The sequence below is a fragment of the Anser cygnoides genome, chromosome 5 (genome assembly GCF_040182565.1).
Source record: "Anser cygnoides isolate HZ-2024a breed goose chromosome 5, Taihu_goose_T2T_genome, whole genome shotgun sequence".
Classification (NCBI taxonomy): Eukaryota; Metazoa; Chordata; class Aves; order Anseriformes; family Anatidae; genus Anser; species Anser cygnoides.
Window position 1 is genome coordinate 19,860,171 of NC_089877.1, and position 14,771 is coordinate 19,874,941.

Sequence of the window (14,771 nt, forward strand, 5' to 3'; positions counted from 1 at the left end):
CCCATTCTGCAGCCAGCCGCAGTAATAGCATGCTACTTAACTTAACGCTTATTTATCTAGTGAAAGAGAATAACCGTGACTTGCTTATATCAGAATTTAATAGCTTAAAAGTTGTTCCAAAAAGCATGGATGTTTCCTCTGCTGTAGCCATGTTGAACTGCACTGCAGTGATACTTTTTTTTTTTTTTTTTTTTTTTTTTTTTTTACCAGCCAGGGGTGTTATGTTCATTAAATTTGAGGTGGATGCTGGTACGAGTTTCAGCTAGTCATCAGGAATGGCTGCTCTAGCTCACCTTACAACGGATGGAGTTCTTGATAGAAGTCTGAATGAGCAACCACCTTGTTTGTGAAACAGCTGCACATTTTAGATGAGATCTGTCTTTCCGTGAATGACAAGAAAACCTTGATGCATTTTATTGTGTGTTTGCTACATACAGGCTTGGGATTTCACTCGAGTTTCCAATCTTCTTTGGTCTTCTAGTTCTTTGCATTAAACAGTAGCCTTTTAAAGCCTGCAATGGTACAAAAGTTGCCTGTCCGTATGGGTTTTCTTAATCGGCCTCGCTGGACCTACTCCTTACTTTGTGGATTTTCTGTGCAACTAAAAAACTTGTGGGGTTTATCAAGATATAACTGGAAAACATGCTATTGATTGCCAGCATAAACTCAGTACTCGCGTGTTCATCTGGTACTAACAGATGGTATTAGAAAAGGTTTGGTGTGGTCTTTCGTGAGACTTGTTGACTGCCACTTTAGAAGAATTTTTTCTCTGCTTACTTTCCTATTCAGCAGAGCTTGCTCTTAAGAAATTTGACTTAAAAGTCAAAGTTTGATTAAAAACTATGATTCTGACACATACCATAAGGCTGGCTGTTTTTTCTGTAGATGCCATCTGTCAGGTCCATGTTTTTAGGTTTCCGTTCCCTGGTAGAAGACGTTGGAAATTGCAAAGCTTTCAGGGTTTTTGCCCTAAAAGAGTGGGTGATAGACTGCAATGTAACCCACACTGTCAGTGGCTGCGCGCTCTGCTCTGAGATTATCCATAGTGTTTGGTGCCTGGCAGCCACGTCCTTTTGGTTCCGTCTCAGAAAAAAAAAATTAAAAAAATCTTCCAGTGGAAATTATCTTTTTCTCATTTTTTTTTCCTCCTTCACATTATCTCATAAGCAATTCAATATTTTCTGAATTCAATGCTATTATACAGCCGTATTCATTAAAAAGAGACGTATTTTGTGACCTTTTCTTTGGCTGTACGAATGCTCTGTTGACCATCATATTGCATTGGAATGCATTAATTATTTGCATCCTAGTACTGATGTGCCACAATCAGGATCTGAGTCTCCATTTCTTTAAGCCTTTCATTTCTGTAAGTATTCAGGAGGCTTATGAGGCTTGGAAAAAAAAGAATACAGGAAAGTAAATTTCAGGATATGTTTTATTTTAATGTTTAGTTTGTTTACTGCTTTTAATTTTCTTATGCAACATCTTTTTTTCAGTTATTTTGGTTGGATAGAACAAATGAGGTTGGTTGGCTTGTATATCCCAAAAGCTGTCAGAGTACCACGTACCATGGGTACCAGGCATGATATGAGTTAGATTCAGCCACCATCATAGCTCCTAGGAGCCTTAAGAGTTTCTTTTTATCTCAAACTGAGATTCAGAAATGTGAATTCTTCAGTCTCGCAGAGGAACAAATGTAAACAATATTCTCTTTCCAGGTTTCAATGTCTATAAATTATGAAGATCCTTACAAATACTAATTAATCTGTATATGGATCTAGAGGAATTCTAGGAAATGACCAAAAACAAGAGTAGAATTGTGTCTGGAATAGAAGAGTCAGCTGAGCACTGTGGGTTTTTTTGTTGTTTTTTCTTTTTTATCCACAAATTTTAGTGGCGGTGCTAATCATATATCTAATTATTACATTTTTTCTTCTCTTTCATTGGCCCGCTATATAAGTACACATAAGATGACTTTTTCAAGGGTAAGAAATATTAGGACACAATTAAAAATTGAATGCTTACACTTATTAGGAGAGATGATCTACAATAACGTGTAAGACTCTAAAGCAGCAATATAAATTGCAATTAGCCTAGTTTTTTATGACTTGATATGCTCATACTAGCTTTAAAAGCACTCAGGCTTTAGTAGCATAAACTATTACTTTAAAATATAGTTATCCAGTTGAACTTCAGTTAAAATTATTTTTCACTTTATTATTGAGAAGACAGTAGTTTAAGACACATCATGTCTTTGTAATGTATTAATTCACTTATAGCATTGGTCAACACTTAAAGGTATAATTAGGAAGCAGATTCAACAATCTGCTAGGACGATAATCTGCTATGTAACTACTGCTGTTATTGTTCAACAAACAGAGATAAAGTTTTTCTGGATTTCGGTGTATTTGTGCATTGTGTCAATATCAATTTTGTACTGGAAGGCAAGTAAAAAGTAATATGCTATGTATAAGACAGGTTCTAGAATCTGAATGCAAGGAATGGTTTTAAAATGAACCTTAGTTAATCTATAAGAATAACTGCAAAGAAATTAGACCCCTCTTTTTTTTCTGCAGCAAAGGTGGAAGTTCTAGAGGAGGTTGTTGCCAGAAATATTTCACCACCACCACTTATATTCTACTTGTGCATTTTTAAATAAAGAAAATTCAGAGGTGTAACAGGCTGCTCTCAGCCCTTGTGCTATTTCTTTTCACTCGGAACATTTAAGGAGGACTGTTGTAGAAATAACTACTGTAGAGCAGTGCTTGAGCTTCTCAGCACTTGGAAGGAATAGATGAATGAATAAACACTATATGCATTTTCTTTCCCTAGGAATTTCTGCAAGTATAACCCTGTTTCAGAACATATAACAGTTAAGAGCTGTTTCAGTGAGCAAAAATACACTCTTAATGTTTTTAAACACAGTCTTCATATTACAGGCAATTAGAGCAAATTGTTTATGGAGAGAATGAGAAGTTTCTGCATATCAAACAATTTTATCTCTTGAAATAGAATTCAGATAAAACTACACTGCAGCTAATAATAATTGTGAAATATCACCATTCTTATAATTCCAGCTGGCCAAATATCGGTTGTTAAAGGTTTTCCAGTGCAAATACTTGCTTAGTTGAGTTGAGATTGTGAAGCAGCTGCTGTATAGCCTTAAAGAGAGACCGAGATGCTGCAGTAATCTCAAGTTAGCTCATCATAGCGCTGACTTGGAGGTCACTGCTTACCAAACCAAGACATGGGCAGGATTTTTATTTATTTATTTATTTACTTATTTATTTATTTTCCATGTTTTTAAAAAAGATTCCTCTGTCTTCAGCTCTGACCTAATCTAGTATTTCTCGTAAGAAATGTTAAGAGAGCAAAAACAAACTGCTGTTTGTTTCACATTGCAGAAGAATGAAAAATGAATGTCAGGCAGGTGATTTTCAGGAGTAGATGTTACTGTATGCATGGGAAGAATCACAAGCGTCACTGTCAGAAACAGCTGTAGCAATTAGCCAATTAAACAGTTTTTACTGATGGTCTGCGTTAGCTAATAAACTTTTAACAAGCTGTAAAACACCCCATGGATCAATCGTGCTATGTTAATAGTCTGGATCAAAACCAATGCTTATTAATTCTAACTAACATTATTGTTTGGAAACGGAAGGAGCAACTGGACTGTATGCCAAATGTAAGAGTGGAGACATCATTCCAAATAAATTCTGATAGTTTGGGGAATATTTATAACTTATTTTAGTAGATAAAGCAGTCTCTTAGAAAAGCAGTGTTTGGGGGTATCTTTTTTTGGTTTTCCGTGTCATTAAGCCAAGGGTAAGACTTCCATCCATGGAGTCACAGCGGGATCACAGAAAAGCTGACGAAGAAAAACAGGCATGTTTAGGGGATCGTGGGGTCTTTTTTATAGTTTTGTATCACACAAAACCATCTTTGGGGGGGACACAGATCAAAAACACAGGGCTTAAGTATATACTTGGCCGAAACTATTTTTTTATCTGATCGTTTGATTTATCTCAATCAAAATGCTTACTTAAGGTTACACAATAGTATTTTGAAATTTGTAAGGGTAAATAAATATCCTTGTATATCTCTATAATAGCCCTCTAAAGAAGTTGTAGAAAGTAAAACGTAAGTACTGCTTTAAAGTTTAAAAATACCATAGGTGGTAAAAAGTATTTAATAAGTCTTATGTAGGGTAAATTCACCAGGATTCCTGAAATTTAGAGCAGGTGACTGGATAATAAGATACAACTCTGTCAGTTCTTGAAAGAACTGACGACTTTAATAGCTTACACATTTTAATTTCTGATTTCACATTTACTTGCGGTTAGCCCAATACTGCTAGTTCAGTGATATCATTACTGAAATGTCAGTTCAGCTTAAAATTCAGACTTTTTCAGGGATATTGCTGTGATGCTTGTGTACATGTGTGTACATCCAGGTATGGACTTAATGAAGCAGAATTATTTTCCATCTTTTGTGTGTCCTCTTTTTAGCTCTGAACATGAAAAGCACTTACCTAAGTGTTTTAATACTACAGTAACATGAACGTCATACATTTAAGAGTTCAAACATGAAATTCCGGCACAAAAATGTACGTTTCAAATGTCACGTATGATGTTTTCAAGTATAGTGTCTGTTGCTGTTCTGGAGGGGTTTTGTTTACCTTCCTGTTTGGTACGGGATTGTAATGGAAATTTTCCATCTCTGAAATAACGTGTGATCTCAGAGTATTTTTGCAAATATTGGTGTGAACACCTTATAAATATTTGTATCAGTCTGCAAATTTTGGGGGTTAGCTCTACAAATATTTGTAGGCATAGCTACTGCAGAGAACACTCCCAGTGTAAAGTGTGTGAAAGACACTGTATACCAAAACTCCTCGCTTGCTAGATGAGAAATACTGCAACAAGCAAAGTACCACACCTGTAACCACTACTGCCGTCCCAGCAAATGCTTTACTTAGGCTTCAGCTTGCTGGAAAATTACCACTGGGTTCTTGGCAGTGAGTTAATTGAAGGTGTAAGTAAAAATAAATAAATAAAAGCCACTCTGCAAAGGAAAGCCAGGGGGTGAAGTCTGTTATTAGAACAACTTAAAACTTATCAACAAGATGAACAGAACCAATACAGAGAGTTCAGTTAAGCCAATAAAGAATTGGCTTCAGTTGACTTCAGCAGGTTTTTCCTGTTCTGAAATCACTATAAATACACACAGTCTAAATTCAAAACAGTGAAGCATGGAAAATTACACTTGGTAGTAATTATGGTTCCATCTGCTGTACAGTTAAGCGCTCAGACTTTCTCATGTGAGCCATGACCAAATCTTTTATCTGGTGCATGTGTTCTGAGAAATACTGGCGTGAAGGGCTAGACAAAATAAATGGAAAAAAAGTCCACTTGTAATAAATAGCCTGTTCCTATGAAATTGAAGGAGCACATGGATAAGTTCTCCAGCACAGCTCACCCAACACTTTGAAATAAGTTGCTTGAGATGTTTATTTTCCACTAACCACAGTTCTAATTAACATAATTAATGCTGTTAATGTGGTGAGATTCCCTCAGGGATTTCACAGAAAATTTGTGTTTCTGCAGTTGGGACTTTACTAGGAAAAGCACTTCAGGATTTGAAGGGGGAAGAAAAAAAAAAGGCATTGGCAAGTAGTGGAATTGGCAAGTAGTGGAATTGACAACACAAGCGCTGATCGGTTCTGTTGCTGCATGAGGATTTGAAGTTCACCATCCTTCGCTGGTCACAGAACCATAGGAAGGTTTGTGTTGGAAGGGACCTTAAAGATCATCCGGTTCCAACCTTCTGCCATGGGCAGGGACACCACCCACCAGAGTAGACTGCCCAAAGCCCCATCCAGCCTGGCTTTGAACACTTCCAAGGATGGGTCATCCACAGCTTCTCTGAGTGGCCTGTGCCAGGACCTCACCACCCTCAGAGTAAAGAATTTCTTCCCACTATCCACTCTAAATCTCCCCTCTTTCAGTTTAAAGACCGTAGTTTAAACCCTTGTTCTCCAAGAATGGACTGTACCTTTCACCTTGTTTATTTAAGTTCCCAGATGAGCATGGATCCTGCAAATTCACTGGCAGCACACACTCTCCCCGAGTTCCTGTTCTATGGTTTTGTTTTGCAGTTTTTCTGATCAGATATTTGTGATACTTAGAGGAAAAGCAAGCAAATAAAATGCCCACTGGGACTTGGTAATGTGTCCAAGAAAACAAACACTCTTTACTTTAGCTAGAAAAAGAAACAAAATATTTGAGGACAAAATACTAAACACCTCTGTTTTTCTCATGGTTTCACTTATTAAGTATTATTCAGAGTTTGCATTACAAGCTTTGAGAGTTCATTCAGTGTTCCTATCCTGCACATAGTTTTCACTCTTCTGCCTGGGGAAAAAGTGAAAAAAAAATTGTCCTTTTGAATATTCTCTCTGTAAGGTTCTCAGCAAAGAACCATTAGGTAACCCCTCCTTTTATAATCCCTTGTCTCTTGTCTGTCTTTCCCAGACAGCCTTGTGTGGGGGTCAAATTCATTCTTTAATTTAGAGTCTTTTAGGATTCAAATGTAACGGGAGTTTTGTGTAGCGAGCCCTTTGCCAAGGTTGCTCCATTTCAATAGATGGTCAGCACCTGCTTCAGTATTGCATCTGTTGTGGGAGGTTAGCTGCGGCTCTGAGGGAGTACTGCAAAGTGTATGTGCCAGGAGGCCGTAGGAGATGTGACTTTTCATAACCTTAGGCAAAATTCATAACTTAGTGACATTCTCTGACTTGTCAAGGGTAGCTGATGGAAATTCAACTGGCAGAAATGAAATTTGAAAGATTTACTGGGGGTTTTTGGGGAGGAGTTCTATGACCTCCAGGGCAGAATAATGAGAAAATATTCTGAAAAGCTTTTATTGTGCTGTTACTTTTGGATAAAACAGAAGGATGGAATGGCAATGCAGAGGCTTGTTAACACAAGTGAAAGCAATATGGTATTTGCAAAGCTGTGTATGTGAAAGAAGCAAATGATGATGAGTCTGTTTATTACTGTCACAAAATGAAGATTGTCAGTGCAAGGATCCTGGAATCCATTTCTGTTTAAATCTGTAAATATTGTAGTTCATTATGAGGAGACAGACTGCATAGATCAGAGCTTTTAGATTGCTATTAAATAGCAAAAATATGCTCACAAAAGCAGAAAAGAAACATAAGGTACACTGGATTGTCCAACTCCTGGTTTTCATTTGGATTATATTTGTAAATCCTGTTTAAAAATATTAATTTTCTATGTTTACATAGTTTGCTACTTTAATATTGTTTTCACTTACACAAAATGACAAGTGGCTTAAAAATGCTGCTATTTTTAACACCTCTGTAGTGAAATGAAAAGAACAAACTGCATTGAAATCTGCCAGTTTCTCAGACAAGACGTAAGTTTGAGTTTGTGTTTCTGTTGTTCTCTCTACATCTTGCAGTCTGCTCAAGTTAGTTAGGACTGGTGTAAAAGTTATCACTTCAAGGGAAGTTTAAGATGTAGAATATTCTAAAATGTTTTGCTGGCATTTGCCTAAAATATTGATGAAAATCACGTAACTGGCAAAGCTTTATGCTGACACAAACCTAATGCAGATTCCTTTGTCTGTTTGCCTACTTTACCTGTTATAGTTGAGTAATGGATTTAAGCAGTGCTGATACAGACTTTGTCAGGCCTGTGGATGAGTTTTCATGCTGAAGGGCTGTCAAAGTGGTGTTAAATCATGACATGCTGGTTACTTTTGGTATTTAAGTATGTACCATTTGATAGACAAGCCTGGGCTTATTGACAGGGATTTTTTTATATTAAAAACAATATTTCTATATTTAATATAATTTTAAATAAAGTAAAATATGTTTAATATTTTATTGTTTTGTGCCTCATCTAGAAACATTGCTTGCATTAACAGTTACAGTAGGCAGAAACTTGGTGGCATTGTACATCTACAGGAATACTAGGATTATCCTATGTTATAGTCTGAACCTGCACAGTGGCAAGAAATGCACATATGCAGAACTCCAAAGTGTGTTACTTGTATTGCTTTCATTATTTTTCAATTCAAAGGTAAAGAAATCCTGTCTTTCAGTCTCTCTTGCAAGTTTCCAGAGTTTTCCTCACTCTGCACATCTTTTTTGAATTCTTTGTTTTCACAGCATCATCTTAAGCATTGTCATGCATGAATGTGATCTTGCAGTTGAGAAATCCCCAAAGTATATCTCACTGAAATTTCAACCATAATATTCAGCCATGGTACCATTGTAATACTGGCTCTGCTTATGATACTGGGTTGCTTTAAAGTTTTAGTATGCTATAATTACATTTGTTAAATTATGTATGAAGTTTTATTGCAAATAATGTTTACTGCTGTTTTAGTGTGCCAACTGGAAAATAATTTTAACATTGTTTCTTTTTGATGAAGGATATAGGTTAAAACCATTTTAACAAATCTATATATTAAGCAACATTTCAATGGCAATAAATGTCCTTTTCTGGGGGTCAGTTTTCAGTAGTAACCAGTCTGTTTTGAAAGTTAGTAGTCCTCACAAAGGGAGAAGTGAAAAACAAAGCAAGATTGGAAAATATAACTATCTGCAGCTCACTTGGTGAAATATCATGACTGTGATTAAAAATAACCAATATTTTATCAGTAATGTTAAATTCCAAGTATTAAAGGATGTTCATTTTGAAAAAAAATGTTCGTGTTTGATGACAAGTTAACATGTTAATCCCAGAACCCATTCATAAATGTCAAATCAGTGCTTACTATTGTTTTAAGGTGTTTCTAAGCATATTTGTATGATGTATATTTCTAAAAAGCAAATGTTCTACTGAATTTCAAAACCCTTGGTCCTTCAAGTATGCAGGACAATCAAGGTGACAAATTATATCCTTAAAATGCCAGATCTGCTGCAATTAAAATTAAGAACTTGATTCTGTTTCTAATGGTTTTCTACATACTGTAAAATTAACACGCTTACTTAGATTTACCTTGGAGTTTGGTGTGGCTCCTACAAGGTTTGTGTGCCAAATCAGCATCTCCTCTTTTCCACTTCCTCCCCATCCTTCCCCCACATTTTCTGATGACTGACAGGTTCTATTAGTGCTTTTTCCTATAGAAATTGAGATTAAACCATGATTAATGGAACTGTGCCTCAGACTTTTTTTTATTTCCTAGAGGTCTCTCATCTACTGCAGTGGCACCTACTTGCCCTGTGGGAAAACACAATTGAAACAGGTGCTCAAACAGAGATAAATTTTATGTTCACCTAACTGATTGTGGTATGTATGGGCATAGTGATATGAATGATTTCTGGTTTGTTATTTATTTCTTAGTTCAAGGGGATGTGTAGTAGACAATGGTATTGGCTGCAGATTCTGTTTAAATGTGATCCTTAGCTGAATGTTGCTGTATAACCTGTTAAAATGTTCTTCATACATCATAGGCTTTCAAGGACCAGAACTGGGAACTGCATTCAGAGTACTTGATCGAGTGAACGTAACAGTTTATCACTTGTAGTTCCTGGTTCTCTGGTCCTCCCTTAGTAATTTCTGACATCCTGCTTGACTTGAGTCTGGGCTGATACTTTACAGAGAACTATCTATAGAAACACCAAGGTCATTCTTCTGACTGATAACAGCTTATTCAGAACCAGTGCTTTACTTTTCTCATAGTTACTATTTTTGTGTTTATTGGCATCAGATTTCAGTTGCCATTTTCCTGCTATTTAATTCATTATTACGAAATTCTGTGACTGATTTCAGTATATTTTTGTGTAATCAGGAAATTATTGTACCTGTGCTAATTTATCCTTTTTCAGGTTATTTCTGTCTATAGATTGAATAGCAAAGGTAGCTACACAGATCTTGTGAAATGCTGCAGCTTACCTCTTTCTGTTGTGAAACCAACCATTTACAATTGCCAGACAAGTCCATTTGTCTATTAAGTTGATGAGCAACCCTTACTTGTTGCAGAGCTGTGGATTCCTACCAGTATCTTTTATCAGTCATGAGAAGTTTTTGACTTGGCCAAAGCCAGGTTTCTGAGATGTCAGAAATACAACATTACAGCAAAAGTCCACACAGCAGCTGTTGTCTCTTTCGCCGATGCACCAGTATGCCCAGCACTCCTTGCAGGCTGCCTTTTCACTGCCTGCAGTAGGAGATACATGCTTATGTCCTTTGGTCACACTGATCACTGCTCACATTAAAGCAGTTGTTGCCTTCCAGTTCTGTCATTTTACTTGTTCACCTTTAAACCTACAGACCATGCTCTGCTCCCATTCACCTGCTAACAGTCTGGATAATAGAAAATTGCAGGCTGGCAGGCCCCTTGTTGCAGTTCTTTGCTAGCAATACCACGTCTTCAGCTAGGGTGCTGATGCTCGGAGTGCTCTGACCTCTCAGAATTACAGCTCTTACGCAGCTCTTTCCTGTGCTTGGGCCAGACTGAGAAGTTTAGAGAAACACTGCCCACCACAGCCATAGCTTTGCCATGCTCTTTCCGTTGACCCCACCATGTAACTCTGGAGGTGCCTGGACTGTGTGCAGGTATTTCCCTGCGACTCACTGGCAGCAAAAGCAGGTGCTGCACCAGTCTTGAGCTTCAAACACCTTCGCTCATCTTCAGACTTAGCGTTGCAGGAGGGCATGAATGCCATCAGGCAACCTTTGAATCACTGAATTTTTTTCAGCAGTGAATAATGCATAAGCCCTGCTCTTACTGCCACCAACAATCCATGTTGTTTTGCAATGAAATATGCATTCCTTTTATATTTGGAAAACATAACATATATTTATTTTGTGGGTAGTGTAAAATTTATGATCACCTTAATTATTCATTTCAGTGCTTTTTAAGTTTGTAGGTATACTTAAATGACATCATAGATGACTGCCCTGTCCCTTACCAACCCTTGACATAAAATCAGATAGGTTTATAGTGCTTAAGGCCTGAGCCTGCTCTTTTCTCAGTATAAATATTGGCTCTGGAATCTGCAGACCAGATTGTCCAAGGCACTTGGTTCTTCCTGAAGCTTTCTAAAATTAGGACTCTTAATAGAAATGAACCCTATGAAAACTTTTTAGGACCTAGGCCTTACCACCTGCAAGGCAGTGCTCAGGGTGACAGAGGGCCAGACTCAGGACATCCACATCTTGTGCTGCTGTATCGTGTGTTAATCAGAGATAAAGGCATGCCACTCGTGCTTTCAGGCCTTCTGTATGTACCTCTGCGGCCAGTATTTTATTCATGTAATTTGACAATGAGGATTTAAAAAAAAAATAATATGCTGGTAGTTACATGAAAGAATATAAATTCAGATTTAAGAAAAAATAGTAATGGAGAGCTGCACAGTATTTTAATGTACAACTAGTTCAAATGCATCAGCTGATGCTGCCACAGAATGAGTGTTAAACGCAGTATAAGCATTAGAAAACAGTGTGCCCTCCCAAGTAAATTCTTATTTCCCTTGAAATCATATTTAAATTCAAGCATTGTTCTGTCTGACATATCAGTTTTAACAGGCCACATACTTATTTTTGCAAGGTTCTCTTCCACATTTGACCCAGCTCAGCCAGGGACTGTTCCACAAATTACTTAATTCTCTTCCCTCACACGCTTCACCAGGACAGCCAATGCCAGAATGTCCCTCATCAGCATTTCCTTTGATGTATTTAATGTTCTGTTAGTGAAATAAAGCCGAGTTTGACATTCAGTGCATAATGAATGTCTCTGGGGCCACTTTGAGGTTCTGTAACAAGGCTCTTGCTGTCCGATTCTATTTTGCATCATCTGGTAGGCCTGCTGAGGATCAGACATCCTTCCCTCAGCTGTGAGAGTGTGCTAAACCAGAGCTCTTGCCATTCAACTCCATCCTAGTTGATCGACAGTTGACCAACAGCTACTAGCTTCTTCTTGAATGCTAATTTTAGAGCTTCTCTATTTGGTTATTTGTGGTTAGAGTAAAGCTTATAATCGTCAAGTGTCTTACTGTCAAGCATTACCTTCTGCATGCTTTTTACCTTTTTATTTGTGGAGCGTTTAACCTATACCTAGTGCCTTTGGAAAATAGACAGAAGGTAGCCCAGTGAAAACAGATTTGTTGGTGTTAGATTTCATTTTTATTTCCCATTAAACCTTCTGTACTGGAATTGTGTTGTTAGAATTTTAACCAAAAGTCATTCCCATGGCTCAGTAGTTGGCTTAGCTGGACTTACGAGTTGTTACAATGTACTCACAATTGGGAAGACTCGTTCTAATGAGAAATCTCTCATTAGACATTAGACAGCATGACTCTCCTTGACTTGATTTTTCCTACATCTTATTTTACCTTTGTATTTATTACCAAGTTTAATGGAGGCAGCTGATATTTCAAGACACTAAGTCATGTATATTGAAAACTAAATATAAAAAAAGTCTGCAAAAAGGTAAGTAAAACAAAACTTCATATAAAAACCACGATCAGCCACATTGTTTTCATAGTTAAGAGTATTTTCTAATGGTTGCTAGATAGGTTACTGCAAGGGGATTTAAAGAATTGGGCTTATACAGATAGCAGGACAGGATGAAATCCCTTCAGCCAATTAAGGATTGCTATTGAATCTTTCATGGTCCTTTCCTATGTTATAAAATCACAGAATTTCTTTATGAACAGTAAATACAGGTTAGAACTGAGTGTACTTATGTAATCCCCTAAAAGAGCCTTGGAAGTACTTCATCTGGGTATCATGTTCAGTCTGAAGTTTCAGTATGTCTTGTGAAAGTGGGTATAACCTTGTATTACGATGGGGATATTCTCTGTTCATAAGTAACTTGCCTGTAGCCATAAAAGAGGGGGAAGAGTAGCAAGCTAGCAACAGTGTTTAACTCTGCTAGCTGTCTAATGCACCAACTCCCAGGTCTCACTCCCTCAAGATTTACTAAACCGATGCAAGCAAAACTTGCTCTCAACATCTAGTTCAGCTTTATAACATCATCACAAACCTTGGCAAGTTTCTAAATGCAAACTTAAGACTAGTATATCGAAAAAGATATTTTATTCCTCTGTCTCTGTAAGTTCATGTAGGATGTAAATTAAGTAATTTTATTTTCACATCTGATATGAAACAGAATTTGAAAAGGGTTGTTTTTGATTTGTATCCCATTTTTAACACATACAGGTATAAATTGAATTTTTTAGTATTGATATTTTAATAACCGTCCTTATTGGTAATTTAATTATTTTTCAATCCTAATGTTTCCACGTCAGTCCTTAAGTCTTATATACACTTCATCTTTCCTGCATTTATCCCGAGTTCTTATAATTTGCAGTCTCCTACTTCTTTCCTATCCTGATCTCTTTTTCCTCCTCCTCCTGCTTTACGTTATCTCCCTCCGTGAGTTTCTTCTTTTGTTGATTACAAGGCTAGTAAAAGCAGTATAAAAGTATGGCTTGAATAACCGACATTTAGTTTCAACAGAAGGAAATAAACTTGTTCTCTAAGTTGGAATCTAGTTACCTTGTCTTCTGATGTTATCCTCAAACAGGTGAGCAAACGGGGGATTAATCAAGAGTTACGCTTCTTGTAAATGTTTAGGAAGAAAAATGTTAATCAAGTGAGTGGTTGCTTTACTTTTTTTTTTTAACATATGTATTGTATTAAAACAGTGGATTAAGTTCGTTTCAAAATACTATTTTGATAATAATCAGTTTTTTACATATAGAAACCCACCATTTTATTTACAACAGCAGACCTCTATTCCTGTGATGACTTTGAATACATCACTCTTGCTAGTGACATAAGTTACCATCTCTGCCTCTATGTGGAAGATGGGCTGCTCTGAAGGTTAATTGAATAATGCCAGTGAAGCATTTAGAAGATGCTAGACTGTTATGAAATAAACATTATTGCACCTGACCTTGAAAAATCTTACGAGGCCTTTGATGAATAATAGTTCACACTTCTGAAGTTCCTATAATTTTACAGAAAATTCTGGAATGGGTAAAGTAGCCTTTATGTACCTGTAAGATGTATTTTATAGTGTTTCCTCCGTTAGCGAAGACTTCTTCCACTTTTTGTTAAGGGAAAGTGGCTGCTTAATGACTAACTTTCTGACTAGGTTATCTTGCATGATAAATCTCAACAGCAAGGTTCATTACTCTTCATAATGCTTTGGAATACGTAAATTATGGAAGTTATTAGTATGTTTTGCATACAGTGATTGCATAGTTATATTAAAATACACTTCAAAGGCAGTGAAAGTTAAGCAGTCAATTAGTCAAGTTCCAGAGGTGCTGAAGATAAATTATTCTGTGTTTGCTTGTTTTAATGACTATCACCATCCTGGCTATTTTCAGAAAAAGATGTGAAGTTTCAGTTTCAATTTTTCAGTACTACCTCATGCAGAAAAAATATTTCCATAACTTAGGACTATGTTCTTCAGTATTTGTGGGGGTGGGATGGGGTACAGTCAGTCACAGCATCCTGCAGTCTACCAGATCTCACCCATGAGATGCGACTTTCCATATGTGACTAATAAATGTATTGCTTTCTGTATAGCTGTGAAAATCAAACTAAACAGCGTATCACAGTCTTTTACCCCCCTTTGAATATACTCTAAGAGGCATGTCAGATAGTAGTTGATGCTTGTTTAAATAGTTGTGAAATCCTAAGCCAGTGGACTTGGGTACTGTGTGGAAAAAATCCAAGTATTTGAATTATATATAGTTCATATCATATGTAGTTCAGTCA

The 14,771-nt window shown here is 36.8% G+C and overlaps 1 protein-coding gene across 5 annotated transcripts in view; it reads left to right on the forward strand.

The window, feature by feature from the left end:
• The window catches only part of CHID1 (chitinase domain containing 1), a 106,744-nt gene that overhangs the window by 70,916 nt on the left and 21,057 nt on the right, over positions 1–14,771 (forward strand). The window contains exon 11 of one of the 5 annotated variants that reach the window (XM_066997983.1): positions 211–460. The exons of the other annotated variants lie outside the window; for them this stretch is intronic. Coding sequence (XP_066854084.1) covers positions 211–232 — 22 coding nt within the window. The 3' untranslated portion in view covers positions 233–460. Of the gene's footprint in view, positions 1–210; positions 461–14,771 lie in introns of those variants that run through there. 5 annotated transcript variants of the gene reach the window in all.